The sequence below is a fragment of the Monodon monoceros genome, unplaced genomic scaffold (genome assembly GCF_005190385.1).
Source record: "Monodon monoceros isolate NGI ecotype Baffin Bay Population unplaced genomic scaffold, NGI_Narwhal_1 Super_Scaffold_16, whole genome shotgun sequence".
In the NCBI taxonomy this organism is placed as follows: domain Eukaryota; kingdom Metazoa; phylum Chordata; class Mammalia; order Artiodactyla; family Monodontidae; genus Monodon; species Monodon monoceros.
Window position 1 is genome coordinate 28,583,932 of NW_021703772.1, and position 27,940 is coordinate 28,611,871.

The window sequence follows — 27,940 nt, forward strand, 5'->3', positions numbered from 1 at the left end:
AACAATCATATTTTAAAATGTCCAAATAACAGGTACATGAAAATGTGCTCAACATCACTAATCATCACAGGAATGCAAATCAATGCCACAATGAGATATCACCTCATACCTGCTGAATGGCTATTATCAAAAAGGTAAGAGACAATAAGTGTTGGTGAGAACGTGGAGAAAAGGAAACCCTTGTGCACTGTTGGTAGGAATGTAAATTGGTACAACCACTAGGAAAAACAGTATGGAGATTCCTCTAAAATTTAAAAAGTAGAACAGAATTACCATATAATCCAGCAATCTCACTTCTGGGTACATATATCTCTGAAGGAAATGAAATCACTGTCTTCAAGAGGTATCAGCATTCTCGTTTTCAATGCAGCATTATTCACAATAGCCAAGACGTGGGAGCAACCTAAGTTTCATCATCAGATGAATGAATGAAGAAAATGTGGTGTGTGTGTATACACACACCTCCCCACACGGAATATTATTCGGCCATAAAAAAGAAGGAAATCCTGCCATTTTCAACAACATGGATGACCTTGGGGGTATTATGGTAAGTGAAATAAGTCAGACAGACAAATACTATATGATACAAATACTCACTTAAATGTGGAATCTAAAAAAAAAAAAAAAGGACTCATAGAGATAGAGAACAGATTGGTGGTGGCCAGAAGCAGAGGATGGGAGGTGGGGGAAATGGGTGTAGGTGATCAAAAGGCACAAACTTCCAGTTATAAGTTCTGGGGATGTAATGTACAGAATGGTAACTGTAGTTAACAATACTGTTTTGTACATTTGAAATTTGCTAAGAGAGTAGATCTTAAAAGTTCTCATCACAAGGAAATAAATTGTAACTATGTGAGATGAGGGATATTAACTAAACTTATTGTGGTAATCATTTTGCAGTATTTACATATATCAAGTCATTATGTTGTATACCATAAACTAATACAATGTGATATATCAATTACATCTCAACAAAACTGGAAAAAAAAGATGCTCTACATCATATGTCATTAGGGAACTGCAGATTAAAACAACAGCAAGGTACCACTACAAGCCCATTAGAATAGCCAAAATCCAAAACACTGACGACACCAAATGCTGGTAAGGGTGTGAAGCAACAGGAACTCTCATTTCTGGTGGGACTGCAAAATCGTACAGTCACTTTGGAAGACAGTTTGGCAGTTTCTTATAAAACTAAACACACTCTTACCATATGACTCAGCAATGATGCTCCTTGGTATCTACCCAAAGGAGCTGAAAACTTATGTCCACAAAGAAGCCCGTACAGGAATGTTTACAGCAGCTTTATTCATAATTGCCAAAACCTGGAAGCAACCAAGATGTCCTTTACTGGGTAAATGGATAAACTGTACTACATCTATACAATGGAATGTTTGTCATTCAGCACTAAAAAGAAATGACTACCAAACAATGAAAAGACGTGGAAGAACCTTAAATGCACACTAAGCAAAGGAAGCCAATCTGAAAAGGCTACATACTGTATCACTCTAACTACATCACATTCTGTAAAAGACAAAACTATGGAGAGTTAAAAAAAAAAGTCAGTGGTTGCCAAAGGTTATGGAGGAAGGACGGATGTGTAGAGGACCGAGGATTTTTAGGAAGTGCAACTACTCTGTATGATACTATAATGGTGGATACATATCTTCTGCATTTGTCCAAGCTCATAAGGTGTACAACACCAACAGTGAACCTCCATGTGTAAACTGTGGCCTTTGGGTTCTAATAATGTGTCAGTGTAGGTTCATCAATTGTAATAAATGTACCATTCTGGTGGGAGATGTTGAGAAGGGGGGAGGCTGTGTATGGGGCAGGGAGTGTTTGGGAAATCTTTGTACAAATCTCTGCCAATTTTGCTGTGAACTTAAAACTGCTCTCAAAAATACATTTAAAAAAAGTTAAAAACGAATAATTGAGTAAAGCAAAGAAAGAAAAAAAAAGTAAAAGACCTTCACTGGTGACCTTCAAAGTTCACTTCAAACCATCTTTGCAGCCCCAGGTCCCAGCCTTCTAAGACCTGGACAGAGAGCGGAGCACGCCCCCAGCGGGATGCGAGAGGCGAGGAGAGGGGGTGGTCTAGGCCTGGCCTGAGCCTCTTACCGGTGGCTGGCGGCGGGAATCACCCGCGAAGCTCTGAAAAACAGGAATGCTCGGGCCCCACAGCGCACCAGCTGAGCCTTTCCGGTGGCAGCGTCCAGCTCTGCGGAGTTGAAAAGCGCTCCAGTTCATCCTAACGTGCAGGCGGAGCTGAGAATCGCCATGAGAGAGCGGCGGCCGGTGGGGTCGCGGGTCAAGGTCCGAGAGGGAAAAGAAACCTTCCTGGGAGAAGGATGCGCCCCCCGCCCCGTCCCCCAGCGCGGTCACATTCTTGGATGTTCACTCCAGCCGCGCGCTTCCCAGGGGCCTGCGGCCAGATGCCACACTCTCAGCAGCTCTCACCTCAAGAACAGGTGTCCCCAGGGCAGGTGCGCTCACCTTCTGCCCCGAAAGGAGGGAGACCCAGTCCGTGACTGGGGCCGACAGCGCGCCCCGCCCCGTGTAGCAATCCAGTCCCGGGAGCCACGTGCGGGCTCCGCGAAGGGCTTGGTCACGTTTCCCACTCTATTGACGCGAAGCGCGCGATTACACCAATTCGTACTTCACTTTGGTGACACGAATACGGATGGGTGGGACCACGTATTCTTCGGCGGGAGTTTTCTCCTATACCTCCTAACTGACCACCGTTAAAACTAAAAACAAGCAAGCACACACAGTAAAAAACACACACAAAAAAGGCGCGCGCGCGAGAACGAGCACACATACAAGTGGACCCAGCGCCTGTCCAACGCCAGGCAGGTGGCTTCCGGGTTCCCGGTCGCCATGGCACCCACGGCCTCCGCGCACCACCCACCCCCCGCGCCTCCGCACCTAGCTCTGCCGGCCAGCTCTGCCCTCGGCAGCCAGAAAAACTGACTTGGGGGCCCAAATACCTTGGGGACACACGCGGAGGGAGCACCGCCTCCGCCCCGCCGCTGCATCCCCGCTCCGGGCCCCTGCGCCACACCCGCCACTCCGTGCCGCCGGCGCTCGGGGAGCGCTTGGCCTGGGAAGGCGGGGGACCGGAAACGCGTGACCCCGGCGCGGGCGCCGGTCTACCGGCTCTCTGGCCCTTTAAGGCGGATTTTTCCGCCGTCGACCTGGGGGCGGGGAAAGCGTCGCGCGCACCAGGCGGGGGCCGCCTCCCAAGCCGTGAGTGGAGGCGACGCGGTGCCGCGGACCCTAGGGTGTGGCGGGCCAGCGCCGCTGGAGGGGGGCTCCTCTCCAAGCTCCCGCCCCTACCTCGCCTGTTCCCGCAGCTGCGGGGCCCGCGGGAAGGACGTGCGTACCTGTCGGCCCTTCAGTGGGGCAGGCGGGGGTGCAGGCTGGGCGACTCTGGGGAGGCCTCCGAGCCGCGGATGCCCGAGTCCACGCGGACCCGGGATCTCGTTACCCGCGAGCGACTCGGAATCCACGAGTGTCTTTCACTTTCAGTCTCCAGGAAATGGAACTGCGTCGATCGTGTATCTCCAGCCGGTGTCGTAAAGCGGGATAATCATACCGTTAACCCCCAGTTTAAGTTTAGGTTCGAGTCCGTGGTGGTGGCAATTGAACGCACCGATTTAGAGGGAGTGAGGGAAGAACAAAACACGAAAAAATGCCCTGCAGACCGCAGCGGGTTGCAGCCGCAGTCCACGCGGGCCCGGGCAGTTTGGGAAGCGGTACTTTCTCTGCGGCCCCGGGCTGTCACTTCCGCCTCGCTCACTCTTACCACGCTGCAAATTCCCTGAGTGGTTACAGCTGAGTGCATAGCCATCCCGCACCTTTGGCATGAATTCCCAGCGAAATCTCACTTCCCAGGAGAGCCAGGCAAAAGGAATTAGACAAAGGCTTCCCGCAACCCCGTTTGTTTTGAACTTGTAAAACGGCCTTAAGAAGCATTTGGAGCTACTAGAGAGATAATGCATTTTCTGGCTAGAACCTCACTCAGGATTCTTTTGCCTCACAGCTTTGAGCGAGCAGAGAGCTGGGCGCGGGCGAGATGGCCCTGGTGCCCTATGAAGAGACCGCGGAAAAGGGGCTGCAGAGATTTCACAAGCCTCTTGCCACCTTCTCCTTGGCAAACCACACGATACAGATCCGGCAGGACTGGAAGCAACTGGGAGTCGCAGCGGTGGTTTGGGACGCGGTAAGTAAGCCCCGGGGGCCTCTTAGCATCAGCCATTGATTATAAGACTGGTCTCTATTTTTAAAAAGTAACAGCTTTATTGGGTTGTAATTCATATACCGTAATTCATTTCACCTATTTAAAGTGTGTGTGTGTGTGTGTTTTTTTAAGTAAGTTCAGAGTGGTGCAACTATCTATCACTACTGAATTTTAAAACATTGCATCACTCCACCCCTTCCAAAAAAAAAGTCCTACCCATTAGAATCACTTCCCTGCTCCCTCCCCACCAAATAGATTGCATTTTAAGGGTGAATGAAGAAAACTGAAAGAAATTAAATGACTTACCAGTAATTTACCTAGCACAGAAGAGGGAGGACTGGGGCCCCTAGCTGCTTTGGACAATTATTCAGTTAGTTTTTAAGTTTAACATTGCACAAAGAATATTGTAAACTGACAAAGCCAGAAATGAAGATCATGTGTTTTCTTTAAGTTTTCCATAGTTGTAATGATCAAAAATTATACTATAATTGCTGCTTTACTTTTTTCTCTCCCAGCACTGTTTTTTCAGCTGCTTGTGCCAGAGACTTGCCCTAAGCATCTAGCCACACCTGGGATTCGGTGGGAGCTCAGTGAATGTTGGCTAAATGATTGGTGTAGATACAATTTTACAATCTTAATATTGTATCAGGGGTGTTAGAGAAACACTTAGGAATAAAAGTCTTGATATATCGTAACCCAGTAATACCACTTCTAGGAATCTAGTCCAGGGTAACTACAAGAAAAGTTTTCTCAGAAAGAGTAATAAAGATACATAACAGTGAGGAATGGGCGAATCTCCTACATTCTCACCAAGAAGAGGAATTGCTAAGTATGCTAATAGTATGTGGCCATGAAGAACAAATTATATTTTAAAATTACGTTATATGCTAATAGTATGTGGCCATGAAGAACAAATTATATTTTAAAATCACGTTAACAGTATATAGTGATTTATAGAGTTATATGCAAATGCTAACTCACACATCAAGTCCAAACCTTTGGCTAAAACTTCCCTTTTGATGCCCAGCTCCTCTGGGGTGACGAGCGTTAGGGACGCAGGAGAGTAGGAGAGAGGGAGGAAACTCCAGGAGCCTTGGTGCTGCTCTGCTTTTTCCCTTTGGTTGTGGCCTTGCTGACTTGAACTTGGTTTAGGAACTAGACATTCCTTTAAGCAGAATCACAGAGACTGTTCATGTCAGCTCTACCAGAGTGATTTTATAAACCTTGAGTGTAAAAATGCTGTGACACAGTAAGAAATTAGTCTTCCCAGATTCAGCAGGATCCTATCTTGGGTGGTCAGTGTCACTAACCACTGCTGTCCCCCGTAAGGGCCTCTGGTGGGGCCTCGGGCAGCTGTGCTGGGGAGCTCGGTGTCTGTGCTTGCTCCAGGTGACCTCCCAGCAGCAGCTGAGTTCCTGTGTGAGCTGTTACACTGGGAATTGAACCTTGCGGTGGGAGGGGGGTATGTGATGTCTTCTTGGAGTATGTAGCCTGCTTGAAACCCTTCAGGCCCTAAAGCGCTTGTTGACCTAAATTGTCATGCTGTGTTTTGACTCAGGCTATCATTCTGGCCACATATCTGGAGATGGGAGCTGTGGAGCTCAGGGGCTGCTCTGCCGTGGAGCTGGGTGCTGGCACGGGGCTGGTGGGCATGGTGGCTGCCCTGCTGGGTGAGTGTGACTCATGGCTCACTCCTGTGTGAGTGGAACTCATGGAGGGGCACCTTTTCCTGACTCAGAGCTCATTGCTGGTTTCCCTCTTACCGTGTTACTTTTTTTCCCCCTGTACTTATTATGAGTCACAGGCCAACTGCAGTGCTCTCAACTCCAGGAAGGCTAATTCCTTCTCCCTCTCTCATCCTATTATTTATACTTCTCACGGGAGATTGCTTTGCCCACTTCACTTCTGTGATGCCCATACTATGATCTTAAGGCAACTGAGTTCAAAGAGAGTTATCTTATTTGTGTACATAGCTTTTTACTGTTTAGGGGCTGTCTCTTAACTTCATTGCTGAGGAAGCTTTGCTGGTTTTTTCTTTTAGAGAGGGCTGGCCCCCCCTGCAGTTTGTACTGACATCTATTAAACAGTGTGCAGTTCTGAAATGATACCAAGGTTTGTCGTGTTTTGCTTGGCATACAGACATTAGTTTAGGCCTAGAGTATTTTTAAGCTTCATTTCTATTTTATAATTCATTGATGACTCTTTTCTACAACTTCCTGCTCATACATTTCAAGCTGTGCCTTGATTGGATAGACCAGCCTCTGAGATACAGTGTATAATATTCCCCACTTCAGTGTTGTCACCTGGAGCTCTTGCTAAAATGCAGTTTCTGCTTCTGTGGGTCTGGGGTGGGGCCTGAGAGCCTGCATTTCTAACAAGCTCCCAGGTGATGATGATGATGCCGTAACTGCTGGTCCTCAGACCACACTTGGGTGGTCAGGATCTAGAGTTCCATCAAGTGTGTACAGGTACTTGAACACCCACTAAAGGCCTGCTTTTGTCCTGTTCTTTTTCTGGTAACATATCTTTTTCAGTATTCCTTTCTCTGTTTAGATTGTGCCTCCCGGGATTTGATGGGGAGCATGGGCAGGAGCGGGTGGACGTGTGAACATAGAAACTGATGCAGGTCCATCTGTCTGACACCACAGCACTTTCAGCCACTGAGGAGGCCCTAGCCGATACACCACCTTTTGATCTCCTCAGGTTGACCTTATATTGTCCCCGTGTATGTTAGGTATATTTTTAATTTTCATTTTTCCAGTGAAGCTGGGATTCCGAGAGATTAAGCCACTTTCTGAAGTCCTGGTCAGTGGTGACCCGAGACTCAAACCAGGCTTGTCAGACACAGAGGCCCAGGTTCTTTTCTTTCCATGGCACTAAGTCCCGTCTCTGTGACGTTTGAGAGGACTTAGCTGGAAGGGGAAATGAGGTTTCTTCTGTCTCCCCCTGAGAACAGGGCCTCCTCACTGCTGTCGAGACAGCAGAGCGTGGTGACCTGCAAAGGGTTAGAGGCCCACTTGGCTCTGACCTTTTTTTGTTTCAGTTTAATTTTATCAAAGCATAGTTGATTCACAGTGCCGTGCCCACTTCTGCTGCATAGCAAGGCGGCCCCGCCGTGCATACACGCATTTTCCGTTCCGGTCCATCGCAGGATGCTGAAGACAGTTAGTTCCCTGTGCTACACAGCAGGGCTCTGCTGTCCATCCATTCCACATACAATAGTCTGGCATCTGCCAATCCCAAACTCCCAGTACTTTCTTCCCCACCACCACGCCCTCAAATCCCCCAACCACAAGTCCACTCTCCACAGGCTCTGACCACCTTTAATTCTTACTAGCTATGTCACCTTGGGCAAGTTGCCGAATCTCTCAACTTCAGTTTCCCAGTAAACTGGGGATAATAACCATAGTGACTGACCAACAAGGATCAAATGAGAGCATGCATAGAAATCTGTTAGCTCGCCGACTGGCACCAAGTAAATGCTCAACAAGTGTTCTCTCCTTTTCATTTCTGATCTAGAAATCTGGATCTGTGGGCTTGGGAAAGCCAGCATAAGGTTCTTCAAAGACCATCACAGAGCGAAGGACTAGTTAATTGTTGCCACAAAAGATGGGGACTTTGGGAGGGGCGAGAACAGCAGAATGGCAGACGGTGTTCTTGTGGTTGCCCCAAAGCAGAATTAATTGCTCCCTTATTTCTCTTCCCCGCAGCGCTCGGTGTTCGCCGCCCAGCTCTGTCACATTTCACTTTAGGCAGTTGTTTCATGTGTCTGTCTCACCTGGCAGGCTGAGGCTCCTGAGGAATGGGGCCATGTCTCATTCTGTGTGTTCTTGGCCCTAGTACAGCAGCTGGCACACAGTAGATACCCAAATCGTTCTGGAATAAGAGATGAACTAGAAAATCATGAAAATTACTGTTTCTGTTATCAAAATGATAAAACTCTATTACAAAAATAGCCCTAGAAGCAGTCTAAAAAAAAGGAAAAACCCACCAAAGATTCTGCTTATTCATGACTTTGCAACATAATTACCATTAGCATTTTGGTATATTTCCTCCTATTCCTTTTCTCCATCCGTATTTTAATCATAGTTATAATCGTGATTCCATACGTGTGCCTATGTGTGTGCGTATATATTTTCACACATATATGATGTTTCATTTAACATGTCATGCACATTTCTCTGTGCTATGGCATGCTTTTCATGCTCATTATTTGTGGCTACAAAGTATTAGGCTGGAGAAATTTTGATGCTGAAACCTAAGAGTAAGAAAAAGTTAATCTCTTTAAAATGGAAACAGAACTAGAATAGGTAGTGCTTTGGAAATGTCAGAAAGAGGTTGATTGTTCCCCTTTTTAAGCTATTTTCATTTTTTGTAACCTTACTCATTGATTCCCGACTCTGGGGAACACCCATGGCGTGCCTGTCATGGTTTTAGGGCAGCAGGTCACTGCTCTCAGGAAGCATCCATTCTAACTCTAACTGGAGCGAGAGGGGGGAAAAGACAAATTACATTAAAAAGCCTTCCCCTCAAATGGTCAGTGATATGCAGACTGTTAATCTAGGGTGATGAGATTTTCTTGTTAAAAGAAAAAACAGCTGCTAATTCCTGGGCGGTTCCTGTGTTCTGGGTGTTGTGTCTTTATGGCCTTCATCCTCACCACAGCCCGGCATAGTAGGTCTACTTGGAGCTCTTTTCAAAGTGGCGAAATGGAGGCTTAATAGATGTCAAGTAACTTGCCCAAGGTCACAAGCTAATGGATTGTGGAGTTAGAATTTGAATCCAATTCTGACTCTCAAATCCTGGTTCTTCGTTTAAAAACCTCTTCAGCCTTTATACTACTTGAAAACTATTCTTAGGGAAAAAAAAAATCACATCTTTAAGACAGGGTTCTGTAAGTTGGGTTGGGGTCAGGAATCTGGATTTTAAAAGCTTCCCAGGCGATTTGATGCCCAACCAAGTCTAAGGACCGCTGTCTTAAATATACTGCTCAGCAAGAAATTGTCTTTTAGGGGCTTCCGTGGTGGCGCAGTGGTTGAGAGTCCGCCTGGGGACACGGGTTCGTGCCCTGGTAATTCCAGTGCAAGTCTCCACTGAACTTTCAACTTGTACGTTTAAATGAAAGCTGTTGATGTCTCTACGTGGCTATTTGTCAGCACGTGTTTAAACTTGAACTCTAATTCCCTTTCCAAACTTGTCCTTTCTCTTTTGTTCTGAGTTGGCATCACTATCCAAGTAGTCACTCAGGCCAGCTCCTTGACCTGCCCTGCCCGCTGCCCACCCGGCCCTTGAGCCCTGCTGGGTCTTTTAGCTATTTCTTGATTCCATTTCTCCCTTTCCATTCCCACTGTCTGGCTGGAGTGCTCATCAGCTGTCTCCTGCAAGATTCTATCCACATTCCCACCTGACCTTTCTACCTCTGTCTTATCAAACCCACTTTTCCCAATAGCTGTCAGTGTGGCCCATGTAAAACGCAGAAGTGATGGGGTGACCCTGTGCCTTCCCATTGCCTGCAGGCCAAATCCCAGGCTTCTTAGTGAGGCTCTGTAATCTCAGTTTGCTGACTTTCTCAGCACAATTGCACTGAGTGAAGTTCCAGTGACACACACCCTGCCTCTGGCCTGTCCCTTCTGCCTTGAATTCCCCTCTTCACCTCTTTCCTCTGGTTAATGCCACATCTTTCAAGTGTAAGCTCAGATTTCCTTTCCTTCCAAAATCTTTCTTCGACCTCTGCTCCTCTCGAAGAATTTTTCCTTTGTGACCACATAATTTCCTAGCACACCCATGTTCCTATATTTTACTCCCTACACTGCTTCATAATTACACTTATGTGTATCTCTCCCATGAGACTCTCAGTTCCTAGAGGGCAAGGACTTTCTTACCCATCTCTGTATCTTTAGCGCACACTCTGTGCTCCAACATTTGAATAAATTAAGGCGTTGCTTACAAAACTAAAAACTAAAAGTAGTGACAAATGTTTACATGTTCTTTTTCCATTACCAAGTGAGTGACAGCAGGCTATGTTGTCTTATTGGGTCAGTTTCCATTAGTTTTTCATGAACTAAATATTGTCTCATCTCCCTCCTTACCCAGCATAAATCTCACGGGCAGTCATTTTATTACCATCTTCCCGTACCATCAATACCCTGCACTTCCTTGCTTCATCCTCTTCACTGGGCTCAAAACAAGGTTACATGCAGCTCTCCACTTGTTCCAGGCCTGCACCCAGGCAGCTGAATGTGGCTGGAGGAAACGGACTACTTCTGGGTCTCATTTTAAATTCCTGGTCAGGACCCTCTGGGGGGCTCTTCGTGCTGCTGAGGGGTCCAGCTCTGCTCCCTCTCTGCTGACCTCCAGTCCTCCTTTCTCCGCTTTCACTCTGAGCTGATGACATTTCTCCTTATTTTACTGAGAAGATTGAAGCAATCAAGAGAACTTCTGTAACATCCCGGCACTGTCTCTAACCACCCCCTGCGTCTGCATCCACGGTCTGCCTTTGTCCCTGATGCTGTATGCAGGTGGACTGTGTCTCCTCCCCGGGGCCAGCCCTCTCTTGCCTGTTCAAGGGTGTTGTTCTGGTGGTTCTCTTTCCTGCATTATCACTTTTCCCTCTTTCTACCTGATCGTTCTGATCAGCATACAAGCTTGCTGTTATTCCTCCCGTCCAAAACGTAAAAAATAAAACTTAGTAAGTGGCTGATTATGGTTCTGTAGCAGGAAATGTATAAGCTGACCCTGGAATATCTTGTCGTACCAGATAGCAAGGAAGCTATCGAGGATGACTGGGTTTGTGTCAAAAGTCCATTGGCAAAAGATAGACAATTTGAACATCGATAATGATGATGGCATGGGTTTAAATACATCAGATATGTTTAATGCATAGTTCATGATACAACAACACTAAAGTAAACCCCATCTGTCATCTTTGGAGGATACTTAGAAACCAACCCTTTGAAATCTGGGTTATAAAAGGGGAGAGAGCAAAATTTATCCCGCCTTTCCTATTCAAACAATTCCTCTACAAAATGAATAACCAAGTAGTAATTGAAAGAAGCTTACTCAACAAATAAATGCAAAACGAATCTAATAAATTAAGGATCTGGGCATTGGGTATTTGTGGTTGCTCACATCACAAAAATAGAGCCTACCAGATATTACATCCTCTTGATGAAAAATACCACCACCACCTCTGAAATACTCTTGTTCAAAAAATCAGACTCAAGTCAAACAAATTTACAGGAGATACAGAGCACAGAGGAACATGTCAAACTACAAATGGCATAATCAGCCAAATCTAGATTGTGGGAAACTACAGGACAGATGATTTGTTTCTTCCCTAAATTGCAGGAGAAAAATAAATAAACAAACAAATAAATAAATAAATACAGGAAACTGATAGATTAAAAGAAACTTAACACATCCTGCATACCCTTCACCCAAATAAACGAACAAAAACTCCCAAAACAAAACCACAGGCAAGATGATAATATTCTGTGAGCTGAATATTTGGGTGATAAAAATCGAGTAACTAGGGCTTCCCTTGTGGCGCAGTGGTTGAGAGTCCGCCTGCCGATGCAGGGGACATGGGTTCGTGCCGCGGTCTGGGAAGGTCCCACGTGCCGCGGAGCGGCTGGGACCGTGAGCCATGGCCGCTGAGCCTGCACGTCCGGACCCTGTGCTCCGCAACGGGAGAGGCCCGCGTACTGCCAAAAAAAAAATCGAGTAACTAGTTGAGGGAGTGATTGCCAGAGTCAGGAGAGTGGTTACTGCTGGGTGGCCTGTGTTTGGGACTTGGCCTGTGGTGGGAGTCTGGGAGCCGTGACAGCAAGGAGGGAGCCTGCAGCTCACCCACCTGCATCACTGTGGCCACCTCCTCACAGGTCTTCTTGCTTCTGGCCTTGCCCCACTGCTAGGAATTCTGTTAAAACCTAAGTCAGGGGCTTCCCTGGTGGCGCAGTGGTTGAGAGTCCGCCTGCCAATGCAGGGGACACGGGTTCGTGCCCCGGTCTGGGAAGATCCCACATGCTGTGGAGCGGCTGGGCCCGTGAGCCATGGCCGCTGAGCCTGCGCGTCCGGAGCCTGTGCTCCGCAACGGGAGAGGCCTCCACAGTGAGAGGCCCATGTAAAAAAAAAAAAAAAAAAAAAAACCTAAGTCAGATCACTAGTACTTCTGCTCAGCACACTCCAGTGGCTTCCCATCTCACTCAGAAAAAGCCAGAGCCTTTTTGGAACTTAACCTGTGAACCCCAGCTGCTCTGCCTCCCTCCGGTTACTTCTTTAACCTGTTACTTCTCTCATTTGTCTCCTCCTGCTTTATCCCTCCTTCCAGCCCCTCTGGCCTCCTCCTTGCCTGCCCCTATAGGCCTTTGCACTTGCTCTTCTACTTGCTAGGAATGTTCTTCCCCCTGATATGTATTCAGTTATTCCCTCACCTAAGTCACCTTCTCAGTGAGGCCTTCCCTTTCTACCCAACTCTCTTACTTCCTGATGTTTTATGTCTCTCTTTCCTGCTTTATTTTTTTCCTTAGTGTGTATCTCCAACTAACATACTAGATATCCTACTTTTAAAAACACCTCTTGCTGCCTATCTCCTCACTTGAATGTAAGTTCTATGAGGGTAGGGGTTTTTCTCCCATGCTGTTGGTAGACACTTGGATGTTTGTAGAATTGATGGACATTATGGGGAATGGTCAACCGATATTAAGATCCTACTGAAACTCCTGGAACACCTGGCAGGTTAGAAGTAGCCTCAGAAATCCCTGAGACAGGAGTTAGAGGAGGTCTCCATCTAAGAGCTATTAACAGGAACACTGAGGTGACATGCACAAGACCAGATCACTCCAGTATTCCCAGCAGAGTGCTCTGTAGACTGTCAGGAAATCCAGAGGTAAAGTTCTAAGTTAAACCAGGAAAAGGCTGTCTGTGATTTCTGTTATCAGGAGAGATGAAAAGTATCACTGGATTTTGCTCATTGGGCAGCACTCTGTCTAGCAACAAACGGTCAAAGTGGTAGGTGCATGCATCTAACAACTTGCACATTTTCATAGTATCACACTCAGGACTGAGTCAAATGTCAAACTGAATTACATACTGTCCTAATGTTACATGTCAAGATAAGAAGCATTCAGTATAAGCTGCCACTGAAATGGTCTGGGATCCTCTTGGGGGATTACCCATGAAGATTACAGACTGAAGGAAGCAGATGAGAAATAATTTTAGGAAAGAGTGAAACATAATTTTTAAGTTTCAGAATTTATGGGGTCAAAACCAAGCAGGATTACATGTACTATAGTGTTACTACAATGTAGATGAGGTATTTCAGGGCTGACCTTATGTGGTTGCTTCTCCTGAAGGATACCTACCAGTTCAGACTTCTCTCGGTCATATTGGTTCAAAGAGTTGGATCTCTTGGTTCATGGTAAACAACCCTCAAGAAACAGATTAATAAAATATTGCCTCATTCATTTTACACATTGCATGTAGAAACTTAGCACATAGAGAACATTACCTCACATTTTAACCTACAGTACTTTAATACAATCTAGTAATTTCTAACTACTATTTTTCAATAATTATATATGAATTGCATGAATACATATAGATGGTCTGCTTCATGACAGCATAAGGAGAGGAAGACTGAGATTTCTTAGTAGCCAGTTAATCTTTTCCTTGATTCTTTTTAAAGCTTTAGCCCCAGAAAGGAACCTTTCCCGGTTTATGGTATCTTGTCATCCTCATAATCGTTGGCTCCCAGATTTTTCATCTTTGGACTCCATTTTACCCTGAGGCCTTCTGACTTGAAGATGGTGACCTAATGAATGAAGTATAATGGTAGATACCTGTGAAGGGTGGGCCACTTCTGTCTGCACAATTCAGAAGCATCAGCTAGCTTATCACCTGTATTTAATAGGCATAACTTCAGCAAACAGCAAGTGTGTCATAGAGGCAAACCAAGTTTCACTTTTACCTACAGGCAGTAGAGAAGGAGCATCTGGCCATGGTTCTGACGTGTCACAGCTCTCCACGAAGGCATCATACTGTGTCTATGAGGTGGAATATTTAGAGACACTCACCCCGCTGTTTAACTTGATCCCTCTACCTATTAGTTGTACTGATGTGTGCATTACTTTCTGTCCCATGTTCTAGGTGCTCATGTGACTATCACGGATCGAAAAGTAGCATTAGAGTTTCTTAAATCAAACGTTCAAGCCAACTTACCTCCCCATATCCAGCCCAGAGCTGTTGTTAAGGAGCTGACTTGGGGACAGAATTTGGGGAGTTTTTCACCTGGAGAATTTGACCTGATACTTGGAGCTGATATCATATATTTAGAAGAAACGTTCACAGATCTTCTTCAAACATTGGAACATCTCTGTAGCAACCACTCTGTGATTCTTTTAGCTTGCCGAATTCGCTATGAACGGGATCACAACTTCTTAGCGATGCTTGAGAGGCAATTTACTGTGAGGAAGGTTCACTATGATCCTGAAAAAGATGTACATATTTACAAAGCACAGAGGAGAAGCCTGAGGGAGGACTTATAGTTGGCTATAATTTATAAGAATGTTGTCACTGAGTGTGTCAATTAAGGTCTTAGACTGGGAATATAACCATATGTAATGAAATGGCTTACTGTACAAAGAGTCTAACCAAAGGTTCTCAAAAGGCAAAGCAAATGTGCAGTTTTAAAACAAAGCACTTTGTCCCATTGCTGTGACTTTTTAGTTATGTTTTACTCACTCTGAAATTCAATTAACATTAAAGGAAAGTGTGCGATTTTGGTTTATGTTGTTTCTGTATCCCATACTGCTCCCTCTCAATAAACAATTTTCCCTGATGCTGTGATGAAGGGTTGGTATAAAGGCATCTTCAAAGCAGTGAGCTTGTTTTGGTGAGGCTAGATCCTGCAAATCATTTAAAACACATTGTAAGACATACGTTTAGCCCAGTTTTCTAATTTTCTGAGTATAAAACAAGAGGTTTGGGCTTCCCTGGTGGCACAGTGGTTGAGAGTCCGCCTGCCGATGCAGGGGACACGGGTTCATGCCCCGGTCCGGGAAGATCCCACATGCTGCGGAGCGGCTGGGCCCGTGAGCCATGGCTGCTGGGCCTGCGCGTCTGGAGCCTGTGCTCCGCAACAGGAGAGCCCACAACAGTGAGAGGCCCGCGTACCGCAAGAAAAAAAAACACAAAAAAACAAACAAGAGGTTTAATGGACATTCCCTGAGCTGTTAATACTCTTGAAATCTTTTGTCTACTGCACTTAGGTCTTAAATACTTTTGCTTGTTTGAGATTAGGATGTGAGTTTTCTAAAGTCTCACATGCTTTCTGGCGTAATTTCGGATTTAGGTATATAAACAAAGGTGTAAGTCAAAATAAAATTTTAGTTACTTTTTGATAGCACCTAAAATCTTGGACCTCTATGTGCTGGGAATAGGTTATCTTCAAATCAAAAGCTATAGTTTCTCCCTTCAGCTTTACCTTTTGTCAAATGTTGTTTTTGTATTTCTTTCCTAGCCTTTCCCTGCCTCCTTATACTGCATAGGATGACAATAAAAAAAAGTTTTAAACCTCATCCCGCCATGGGAGGTTAGCTCCCCAAGTATAAGCTCCATCTGTATTGTACTGGTAATTGCTTATTCAATGTCTGTGCTCCCCAGAAGACTGTGAGCTTCTTGAGGGCCAGAATGCTTCTGCCCCTTTCATTATAGCCTCCCCAGTATCTAGTATATCATAACCAAATATTTGTTGATTGAAAAAGATACATTACATTTAGAGGGTATTGATACATTACATTTAGAGGTTAATTGATTGCTACATTGTTTTATGATTATCTTTGATAGACTTTGTGAAGTCACACACATACCCTGCCCTTTTTTCACAATGTAAAAGCTTAAACAACAGCTTAAACAGATTGAGATCCAAAGAATATTATAACCTCAGTTTGGTATTTGGTACTAGAGATAGATTTCCTTCGTAAACCCTTAGAAACAAGACCTCCTCCCTCTTAACCTTTTAGTGAATATTTTGGATGTGGAAACACCAAATACTTTGTTTTCTACACATATTTTAAATAGAGGTTTGGCTTTAATAAAGGTGAATTTAAAGTTCTGAGATTGTGATGTACCAGTTCAACCCAATTCTGATAAATTCACATGAAATTGAAATGGCCACAGCTTACTGAATCCATAAAATGCCAGTACTGCACCATAGGCATGGAAGGTCTTTTAACAAAAGTAAAATGAAGGCCCTGCAATATCAACAACACCATAATGAAAGACTAATCCCATCTAGGTATGATATTAGAAATGAAGATACTAATTGGAATTCAGCTGCTTTCCTTTAACATCCCTGACTTTGGAGAGAGGTATTAGAATGTCTTGGGGTGTCCATGGAGTGGGCGGGGAGCCTGGATGCTTTACCAAGTGAAGGAAGCAGTGATCGGCTTCTTTTACATTTTCAAAAAACAGTAAGACTCAGAAAAGGTTGAAGGTAGTTCTTTCCCCTTGGCCTACAAATAGAAGAAGAGGTGAGAAAAATTCAGCAGGAATAGCTTGGTTGTCTAAGTGAAAATCAAATGATTTTTTCCTGGCTTTGAGTTCAAAATGTGGCCACAGGTCCAGTTCCCTAGGGAAGTAGACTCAGAGGTGAAGGTTAAGGCGCAGAACGTTTAAATGAGAATGCTTTCGAGAGCGACACCTCTGACGGAGTAAAAGTAGCAGGACTGGGAAAGAGGAAGAAATTGGGTTGGGATGCGGTCAGGAAAGTCCTCAGCGGAATTCAGAGCTGAGGTGGCCGGAAGCTGGGTATTGAGGCAGGGGGTGGGACTTACATCCTTGTGTCGTCAGTCATTGGATGCGAGGAGCTGAACCTTGGGGTGCAGACACCACCTGAGAGACTCAGCTGAGAGCCATCAGCCACGAACATTCCCAGAAGCTGGGAAATGAGTGCTTCAGGGGTGTGTGTGTGTGGGGATGGGGACGTGAGACTATATCTGGATATTGTAGCGCATTGTCCACTATAGATGTCAACGAAGTTGTGACACTTTTTACTTAGGAGAAAAGGATTAATTTATCCCATAAATGTGCATTTTAAGCGTGCTTGTTTTGCCTTCAAGTTAAGGATAGAAATCTAGTCTCTGGACCTACTGTACTAAGCCTTGATCCTCCCATTGCTCAGTTTCTTCAAACTGTTATGCAGTTAACTTAGCCAGTGGGTATCAGTAACTTTCTTCCCAGTTAAAATCAAATACCATGGCCAAGATGCTAAGTTAAAATATACATCAGATTCTTAGAACTAAAACTACAAAGTACGCCGTTGTCTTCTAAGTAGTTACCTCTTAAGGGTATCTTGCTTTAGTTCATGATAGAACCATCTGAATCCTTGGTACCATCTTCAGATAGTTTCTAGCGGTACATTTATTCTTTTATACTAAAGGATCAGAATTATAATCAATCAAAATACTTTATCTAAGTGAACTGAACACTAGATTGAAAACTGAGGGGAGAGTAACATTGTCTGAAATGTTTCATCTTACCAAACAGTTTATGCTCCAATAAGACAAGGACCGTACCTCATATTTATATTTCAAGTGTTAACAGTGACCTCTTCATAAAGGGAGTTCAATAAACATATACTCATGAAAAATACAGATTCCTTTACAGATCAGTTACCTTATTAAATTGCCTATTCTCAGGGATATCAAAATGTAAAGCATATTCTCAGTAACAAAATTGTTATGAACTTATATAAAAGATTCACTTCCAACATCATTTGTTTAATCTCTATGCTTTTATAGTGGTTGATAGAAGCATTTTCAGTCATTTTTGAAATCAAGAAACAAAAATAACAGTTTAAGATACCTTTAAAAAAATTCAAGCACTCTATTTTTTTGTTTTGGCTGCACCACCGGCTTGTGGGATCTTAGTTCCCTGACCAGGAATCGAACCCCCGCCCTCGGCAATGAAAGTGCAGTCTTAAACCACTGGACCGCCGGGGAATTCTAACAATTTAAGATACTTTTAAAAATCACTTTTTCGGGCTTCCCTGGTGGCGCAGTGGTTGAGAGTCCGCCTGCCGATGCAGGGGACACGGGTTCGTGCCCCGGTCTGGGAAGATCCCACATGCCGCGGAGCAGCTGGGCCCGTGAGCCGTGGCCACTGAGCCTGCGCGTCCGGAGCCTGTGCTCTGCAACGGGAGAGGCCACAACGGTGAGAGGCTCGCGTACCGCAAAAAAAAAAAAAACAAACAAAAATCACTTTTTCATGTACCAGTATTGGTTAGAGGTCCTAGATATAGTTGGTGAAACAGACGTGTGATTTATTTTAGTGTCAGAGAAAGTCATAATTTTTCTGCTCCCCAGAACCTCTACCAAGACAGAAGTAGCATTTTCAAGTTCTTTCACAAGAATGAGGTGAGACACTACAGTGAGTATTATTTCCCTGTTGTGGGAAACTGGAGACTTGGGCTCTCTTAGCACTGACGTGAACTGCAGAAAAAGCAGGGCAGTCCTCAGGGTCTTTTTTTTGCACTTTAAAAATTGAGGATTTGCTAGCTCAGAAGTTTCTGCTCTAAAAATCATGTTATGCTTTTCTCTCTACAACCAGAGAAGGGTTAAAATTTAACACTAGAAAGTATGGCATACTGAAAAATTGTTTCCTAGCTGAGAACAACTGTTTCTCAGGGAGATTAGAAGGGAAAACAGTATGACAGAGTTGAGAAAAGGAAGGGCCAGCTTTCTTTTTTATAAGTTTGTGTAAGGCTGGTTCTGCTACTTCTATTTTTTTTCATATAATACATATATATGAGGAGAGAGACTATGAAGTTTAACATAAAAAATACTAACCAACATGACATTTTTATTAATTTAACAGATTAATACTGCTTAGGAAACCCCCTCCAAATATGAAGAAAACCATACTTAATAAGTTTCCACTTTTCAGCATCTATCCTGGAGATACACTAACTTGTATATATCTATACTAACTTGTATATATATTAACAGTCAGCAGTTTCAAGCAACCTGAATGTCCACAAAAGAGGGTATTGGTTAAATAAACTATGCTGTATCTATACAATGGAATACTTCACACCTGTTAAACTGAGGTAGATATACATATAGTGAAATACAACTATTGCCAAGACACATTCAGTGGAAAAAAAGCACCATTTATATAAAAAAGGGAGAGGGAGGAGAGAAAAGACATTTACATTTGTGTGTATATGCACAGATTGTCACTAAAAGGATACACAAACTCACCCATTTGTACTGTTTAGTTTTTTTTCCAAATATACATATTACTTAAAAAAACTAAGTTAAAAAATATGAGGACATTATCAAGAAAGTGAAAAGAAAACTTACAGGATGGGAGAAAATATTTGCAAATCGTATTATCTGTTAAGGGTCTAATAAGCAGAGTATATGCGGAACTCATAAGACTCAACAACAAAAAAACCATTAAAAACTGAGCAATGAACTTGGACACTTCTCCAAAGTATACAAATTGCCAACAAACACATGAAAAGATGCTCAATATCATTAGTCATTAAGGAATTACAAATCAAAACCCCAATGAGATACCACTTCACATCCATGAGGATGGCTTTACTATTTTTCTTTAAAAAAGCAAAATAACAAGTGTTGGCCAGGATGTAGAGAAATTGGAACACTCATACATCACTGGTGGGAATGTAAAATGGTACAGCCAATGAGGCAGTTTGGCAGTTCCTCAGAAAGTTAAACAGAATTATCATATGACCCAGCAATTCCACTCCTAGATGTATACCCCCAAAGAATTGAAAACAGAGACCCAGAACAAAAAGCTTGCACATGAATGTTCATGGAAATAACTGCAACGTATAACAGATGAACAGATAAATTGTGGCATATACCTACACTGGAATACTACTCAGACATAAAAAGGAATGAAGTACTGATAAATGCATGATTATGTGTAATATCCAGAATTGGTGAGTCTACAGAAAGACTGGTGGTTGCCAAGGGCTGGAGGAGAAAATTGAGAGTGACTCTTTACCGAGTACAGCGTTTCATTTCGGAGTGATGAAAATGTTTTGGAACTAGATATAGGTGGTAGTAATACAACATTACGAATGCACTAAACGCCACTAATTGTTCACTTTAAAATGATAAATTTGGTTATGTGAATTGCACCTCAATCATAAAAATTACATTCAAATGCCTGGAAATTACCTTTCCCCTTCACTTGTTAGGCCCTCATTAGAATCCTAAGCCCCAGTTTGGTCAATATACTTAAGAAAGTTGTCGAGAAATTAAAATGCAGTGAGGGGAAGGATAATACTGATTAAGGCAGGGCTTTTCTGGGTTTTTGCGTTTAGTGGATAATGGCAGCATCTGCAAGACGGAGAAGAACCAGCCAAAGGAAGAACAGATTTACAGGAGTAATTAGAAGTTCAGTTCGGACCTATTGTTTTGCAATCAGAGTAGAGATGACAAATATGAGTCTGGAATTCAAGGCGAAAATTGTATAAACGTGTTAGAATTGTTTCCTTGGCTGTGTGTCTTAGAGCGTCTTGAGGACAGGAACTTCTGTGCCCAGAAGTATGTTCTCAACAGGTACGTATTTGTGAAACGAGCAAGTGACAGCAAAGATATGGATGGAGACAAGATAGGCACTCTTTGCTTTTACTGGCGGTCCAAGCACCTGAACACGGTTTGCAAGGAGGGTCAACACAGGTCCCAGTTTGCTCAGCACAATCCTGGTTTACACCTCACCCTTTCACTCTCAAAAATGTCTATTTGTACAATAAATTACGTGTTACTCTTTGTAGAAGAAAAAAAAAAAAGGAATACAATTCATGTAATTCCTTCAATACAATGGCAGAGGTAACAGGCTTAATAAACATCGCAATTAAAAAAATTCCTTTAGAACGCAACTGCTTATTTTCAGAAATTGAATCAATAGTACAGGAGAGAATCTTTTATTATTGTGCTTTAAGCAAAGAGCAGATTAACCATATCTCCTCTCCTTTCCTTCCATTTTATGGTCACAGAACTTGAGAATTACAGGGGGAGCCAGGAAGTCATCTGTCCTTATCAGTTCTTCCAATGCAAAGATGCGTTTTATGACATTAGAGACAGCTGGCCATATGTCTCCTCCCATTGGTCGTCTCAACAGGGGAGTAACATCTCCAGGTCTTCAAATAGGCACTGTTTAATCTTACTGAAAAAAGAAATCCTGTGCTAAAAACTAGGAATACAGTGAAATTAAGTAACTAAAGATATGTTCTTGTTGCTTGAGTTAGTTTTCTGTTGCTGTGCACCACAAGCTTGTGATATATTCTAGCATAACTTTTGCCCTTTAACAAAAGTAATAAACCAAGTCCCCAAAATACAGCTTGGCACAACTAGCGAAAACCACAATGTAGAGATCCCATCCCAAAAAAGAGACTTCCGGAGTTTTTAAAAGCATGTTTATGTGACTGCACATAAATGTTTGTGTAAAAAGAGTATTATGACAGTTGATACCACAAAGATTACAGTAAGAAAAAGCACTTTATGACAATATTTCACAAATTCACAAGGATCACTTTAATATACAAAGCAATTGCTACCATTCTGAACACAAAGCAGCTAATATGTACATAGTGTTAATAAAATCCATTATAGCTCAGTACATTTTTCTTTTTACACAGATAAAGCACAAAAAGATTTAGGTAAAAAAAAATTAAAACAGGGATGTTTCTAGATTGTAGGGAATTTTATTAGAAATGTATTTCCCTCACTATAGTTACTTATTTAGTATTCAACTCCAATAGCAACATCAGAGTTAAAAATCAATACCCTGTTTTGTGCTGATAGTTTTGGGGGGAGGTATTCTTTACCCCAATCCTCAAGCAAAAACCAAAAAAAAAAATAAAAACAAAACCAAAACCAAAAACCCAAACAAACACCTTTCTCTCTAGAAACTTCCCTGATTATTTTGTTTCTAAAGTTTCAAGTGATACAGCTAGGTTAGAAATAATTCCTCTTCTTGGGGGGGATGACAACTGACGTGACAAATCAGTCGGGGATTTTACATGGAAAACGGCAAACTAGCACTCTTCTTTGCCATCCTAACCTATACTCACAGAAAAATGTTGACGAATTATTTCCCACTTTTAATATAAATAATTTTATTACATACACAAATTGGAGTGGCACCTGGATAAAAATACAATGTCTATAAAGCATATACCAATTCAATTTTAAAAAAATAAGAAAATAAAACCTCCCAAACACAACGATAGATCATTTCACTCAGCCAACTAACGTAAGATCATTATCTGCAGGGATTGTCTTCCTTCCCTACCAATTTTTAAACTACTTTAGATTTACTCTCACATCTCTGAGATGCTCCTCAGACACAAGCTTAGAAATGCCATACTTCTGTAGGCAAGTATTAAATAATGCCTCTATAAAGTAGGTAAAACTTGAATTTCCTACTGTATGACCCTTTCAAAAAGACATTTCCTGAAGACTGTTCATTTTCCTTTTACTTGCTGGTGAGAATAACTCAAAATGTATCGTGTTTTACCCAGCTAGGACCTGTATGCACAGTACCAGAATGCAGACAGGTCAATATTTTCTCTCTGTGCTAAACAACTCAGCCTGTTTATAATATCAAATTGCTTCACAGGCTTTGTTCTATTTTTTTCCTATTTTAATTTTTTTTAAAAAATAAATTTCAAGCTAAAACACCTGAAATATAATTCCTCCATTCAAACGTTATCTGGTCCCTCTTAAAGTTTGCCCCCTGAGGACACATACAAAGGCTTAAGCTACATTCACTAATCAATAAGAACTTATCATAAGCAGATGAGACAGATGGAACTTCAGCACCCTGTTTGATTTATTTGAAATTCTTCCATACTGACTCAGCTTCATGATATGTTCGACCCCTCAGGGATTAGTGCCTCTCTTAGCCGTTGATTTTAGAAAGTCAAGGAAACCAGTTCCTAGTACAGTGACTGTGCAGTCAACTTAAAAAAGTCAACATATCAACATTAAAAGTATTCAAAATGTATGCAAGCCATCCAACAAAAAGTTCTAGTTGTGCTTTGTACAACTGAGTGAACAAATTTATACCACAATTCTTCACCTACAGGCTTACTTAAGCATACCTCACTTTTCCCCTCCTCATCTGAAATCAGTCAAACGTGATGTTAACAAAGACAATTTAAAGTGAAAAAATTTAATCAAATTAATACATGTGTTCTCCATGATAATAATGATTAATTGCCTTGAGAAGTCTTTTACTGTTCTAGACAAATTCAAGGATATCTTGGGATTCTATAAACAGTATTAATGTTGGGGTGAGGACAGTCTTACTTAAAATTGGAAATAAATATTCACGAGTTGCTTTTCCTTCTATCTTTATCCATGATGAAAGACAATAAAATAGGGTTTGAACCCATCTTTTAATTAACTGGGCTAGTCTAATCTAATTTCCTGATATTTTTCTTTTACAGCATTTATAAGGCTAGCCTTTAGGTGTTACAATATTTTAATCAATGAAAAAAGCTGCCATAAAAAAAGCCACATGATTTGAAGAGAGGAGAAAGACATAAAAAGTCAGATGACAATTAATTGATGAGGGAATTTCTCAAGTTTGCTAATACCCAAACAGGGTCATTTTTAAAAGTGCAAGTTACACCAAACATTTACAAAGAATATAATGTAAAAATAATCCAAATAAATATACAACTTTTGTATTAAGTCAATGGGAAACAATATACCAACAGCTTTCAGGGTTACAATGGCAACAAATAAAGCCTCTTGGAAAAACTGAAAAGGTGTGTTAACAGTTGTCTCTAAAACCCACTTTAATTCAAAATCTTAACTTTAAGATATTAGCCTTATTTTAATCCTGCAAAATTAAGCAGGCTTCTCATCTTCAAAATAAAGAGAGCAATATATGCTGATAGCTGACTACAGCTGATCACAGAACTAAAAACATTAAAAATGAAATCTAGATTGAAGTCACTTAAAGTAAGTAAAAGCATCCTGGTTTAAACAAACTTGTTTCTTCCTAAGCCTTTGTATGATTCCACATGTCACCCCAAATGGTCAAAAGGATCAGGGATTAGGCCTGAGAGACAGAGATAAACTTCAGCCAGATGACTTCTGATCGGACAGCCTGCCTGACTGGCATTGTGCTTTCAGATACTAGCACTACTGCTGACTTGCCATCAAGATACATTTTCTGACAAAAATCCCTGCTCAAATGAAAACACCAAAAATTCTCCCCCAGGATGATTTTTGAAAAATCAGTGGTACCTTTTAGAAGCTATCTTCAAAATGTTCTTACCACTGTTATAGCTGCCAGAGACAAAGCACAAAAACCAAATACTTTTTTGTGGGGGGTGGTGGGGGTGGGGGTGGTTCAAGTGACTAGTAACATATTTAAAAGTATCAAGCCAAAGAAAACTGACAATTAAAAAAAACCAGGAGATTAAAAAACATCAATCATGAGTGCTGGGGTAATTCAGTCCAAGAAACTACCAAAAGTGATGCAATAAAATACACAAAAATGTAAAATTTCATCCGACCTCAGTATAATACTCAGCATTCCTGACTTAAGAGCTCTCAGAGCTTCAGATTATATACTGTATGTATATATATATATATATATGTACACATATATTATACAAATGCCATTCCCCCCCCGCCAGGAATATCTAAATCAACAGAGCACCTATGACAATATTATGGTTGCCAATATGGTACTTGAATTTGAAAAATGAACTTAAAAATTACATCTGATATCAATTTTTAATGTGAACACATTGGATCTAGCCCTTTCTAAACCACTTTTCAGCTAAACACTATCAAAGCTTGAAAACTCATAAGAGCAATATATAAAAAATAAACCCCTCCCACTTCATTTTTATTAGAGTTAATCTGTCCTATAGATAAAAGTGCCACATGGCCCTATATTTGCAAAGTGAGCAATACCAAACTTGCTATTTTCTAGGCAAATCAGTAGCATATGTACAGATTCCTATGATGACATTTTTATTCCCTTTTGGCCAATGAAGAGAAAAAACATAATGTGGCCACATGTTATTGGCTATTAAGATTTTTAAAAATTATGCTGTTTTCTTAACAAAGATTCTCAAAGTTGCATGCTTAAAAACAAACACCTTTTCCCCAATTCTCTTAAAAAAAAGTTTGCTCAAAATATGCTTGATTTCTATCTGTATAAACTGAAATCTTCAAATCTCTCCAAGGGTCTAAACAGATTTAGCAACAGAATACATTTCTTACCTCACCATTAAGTAACTGACTTCAAACCAGTGCAATCAGTCTTTTATAACTTATAAATTCAGCCAGCTAATATGGATGTGACTTGCCTTGATTTATCAGGGACTAAGAGGACCACCAACTTTCTAATTAAATAGAAAGCCTCAACTTTTGAAAACATTTAACTTGCTAAATACTAGGCAATTTTCATTTATAAAGCTTATTACTTTTAAAATGTTCAGGTCTGACATTCTGCCTCAAAGAAAGACTTCTAGTTTGTGAACAGATTTGTTATTTTGCTTGGTTTCTATTAAACCAGTTTTGGAAAATGACACATCTATGCAGGTATACAAATAATTTTTACACTATAACTTTCCCCATTAGCTCAGCAGGATAAACAACAAAATTTACAGTCGTTTGAAAGCCTTCTTGAGAATCTGGCGAACTGTCCAGATTTAAGACTACATCACTCAATTCTTAGAATGGTGCTCCTTCATAAACTCTGTTCATCCTTGAAAAAAGACAACGGTTTGTTACAAATAAAAATATACCATTTACAAACATTAATTAAAAATCTTACTTTTCAAAATGGACTCAATAATTAACACCCATATCTGCATATTTTGTTAACACATTAACAAACTTAACTTTTAAAAACAACCCATGACTAAATATAAAACATTAAATTCTAGACTCTCTTTTAAAAAAGGAATACCTTCTCAAATGAGAAATTATAATCTAACATTATGTCAATCTCCAATTTTTCAAATCCACCTCAGTCTTATTTTTTTTTAAAGGGTAACTTTTAAATTTATCAAGCTTAGTGAATAAAATGAGTATTGGTAATTAAAAGTAGTACTGGAAACAATGTGTGATACATACAAATACAGACTGTTATAGGTAAGGAATTAAAACAGGTAGCTCCTTTACAGAATAACAAAGGGTATATAGCATATTGGAAAGCTAAAGCATAGCTATCCTTTTTATCAACAGAAGAAAACAACAAAGATATGTTTTGCAAGAATGACAATCCAAATATTGTAGTACAGCAGTCATTCAAATATGTCTGAAGAAAATTATTTTCCTTGTGCATATCTAATACTGTACTTTAAAAGAACTATATCCTTATAACTTCTTTCATTAAAAAATTCACTACTCTGTTAAAGTATGTTAATACGGAAAAGATTTAAAATCAGTATTTTTCTACAACACATAACATTTTATAAACAAATACAGCACTTTGCTTTAACATCTTGAAGGCTTTCCTGTTGGTGGTATAATATAAGTGCAAAGGGGAACAGTTTAATTAGAAAAACCTTTTAAAGTAAATGAGTGACAATATAAATATTTTTGAAGGCGATGACAAAAACATTTATTTAAAAACCTTGTTATATAACTCAAGGGACTGGTTTACTAATGAGCATCTTTTTACTAAGAATTTAGTACTAAACTAAAACAAGCTTTGTACTTTTACTTACTTTGATTTAATTTAAAATCAAATACCATGCTTTTTCATTCAGTTGGTTACTTCTTTTAATGTATTCAAAATGTTGAACACATACAGAATTGAATTAAGAAGCAACAAACTGCCCTATGGAAGAGCTGTAGTTAATACAGAATATTTTTAAGAACCAAGGACAAGTTTTCAGTATTGAAGAGAATGTACATAGAAAGCACTCCAAATTCATTCTTAATTTCTTCAACACCATCCTAAAATTCTTTTTTTAGAGGGTATGTCTCTTAACAATCTTACATAATTCACAATGAAAATGTGAAAACACGTCAATTTGGCAATCAACACGTCTTCATTGCACCTACTTACTTTATGCATGCGGCCCACACATTACTTCAGCTCAAGAGGCTGGGGTAATTCTGTCCCTAAGGCAATCAAGGAGCTCAGCACAAACCTTGAAATCATTTAAAAAAAGATTTTCCTTTCCTCATTTCCCCCATCAATTTACAAGTAAACAAATTATTACTTCTTGAAGAGGGCGGGGGATAAAAAGCAGAAGTCTCTTCATGATTCGTGGTGCTGAAAATTTCTTGAGGGGAGAAGTGGAGGCAGGTGTTGGAGCATTCACAGTTTAATGCAAAAGCACAAACGAATGAAAATTCTGTAGTTGCTTTCAGGCAGTTTTGCGCATAGAAAAAAAGAAATGTTTAGAAAATAAATGTTTATTTCGTCTTTCTGGTTGTGGCCAAGCCAGTCCTTTTTCCACCATAATAGGTGAAAATTTAAATCCCAAATTAATCTGATTTGTGGCAGTAAAGGTCCTTAAGTGCTTTTAGCTCCTCAATCAGTGTCTTGTTTTGGTTTTCAAGCACTGCCACTCTGTTTTCTAGACATTTCACATATTCTTTCTTCTTTCTACGACACTCTCGTGCTGCTTCCCTACAAGCAAAAAAGGACAGGAAAAATTATGCAACATTTCTG

The 27,940-nt window shown here is 41.3% G+C and overlaps 2 protein-coding genes across 10 annotated transcripts in view; one reads left to right on the forward strand and one right to left on the reverse strand.

Annotated features, from left to right (window-relative positions):
- The first annotated feature begins 3,222 nt into the window (after nucleotides 1-3,222).
- Nucleotides 3,223-27,940, forward strand: part of METTL21A (methyltransferase like 21A) — a 54,755-nt gene continuing 30,037 nt past the window's right edge. The window contains exons 1-4 of one of the 4 annotated variants that reach the window (XM_029224701.1): nucleotides 3,223-3,249; nucleotides 4,046-4,225; nucleotides 5,802-5,913; nucleotides 14,390-15,011. In XM_029224701.1, coding sequence (XP_029080534.1) covers nucleotides 4,079-4,225; nucleotides 5,802-5,913; nucleotides 14,390-14,787 — 657 coding nt within the window. In that variant the 5' untranslated portion in view covers nucleotides 3,223-3,249; nucleotides 4,046-4,078 and the 3' untranslated portion in view covers nucleotides 14,788-15,011. Of the gene's footprint in view, nucleotides 4,226-5,801; nucleotides 5,914-14,389; nucleotides 15,014-27,940 lie in introns of those variants that run through there. The other 3 variants (XM_029224699.1, XM_029224700.1, XM_029224702.1) reach the window with 3 other exon arrangements.
- CREB1 (cAMP responsive element binding protein 1) overlaps nucleotides 21,173-27,940 on the reverse strand; it is a 57,784-nt gene continuing 51,016 nt past the window's right edge. For 4 of the 6 annotated variants that reach the window (XM_029224695.1, XM_029224693.1, XM_029224694.1 and 1 more), the window contains one exon: nucleotides 21,173-27,898. In XM_029224695.1, coding sequence (XP_029080528.1) covers nucleotides 27,754-27,898 — 145 coding nt within the window. In that variant the 3' untranslated portion in view covers nucleotides 21,173-27,753. The remainder of the gene's footprint in view (nucleotides 27,899-27,940) is intronic. The other 2 variants (XR_003793857.1, XM_029224697.1) reach the window with 2 other exon arrangements.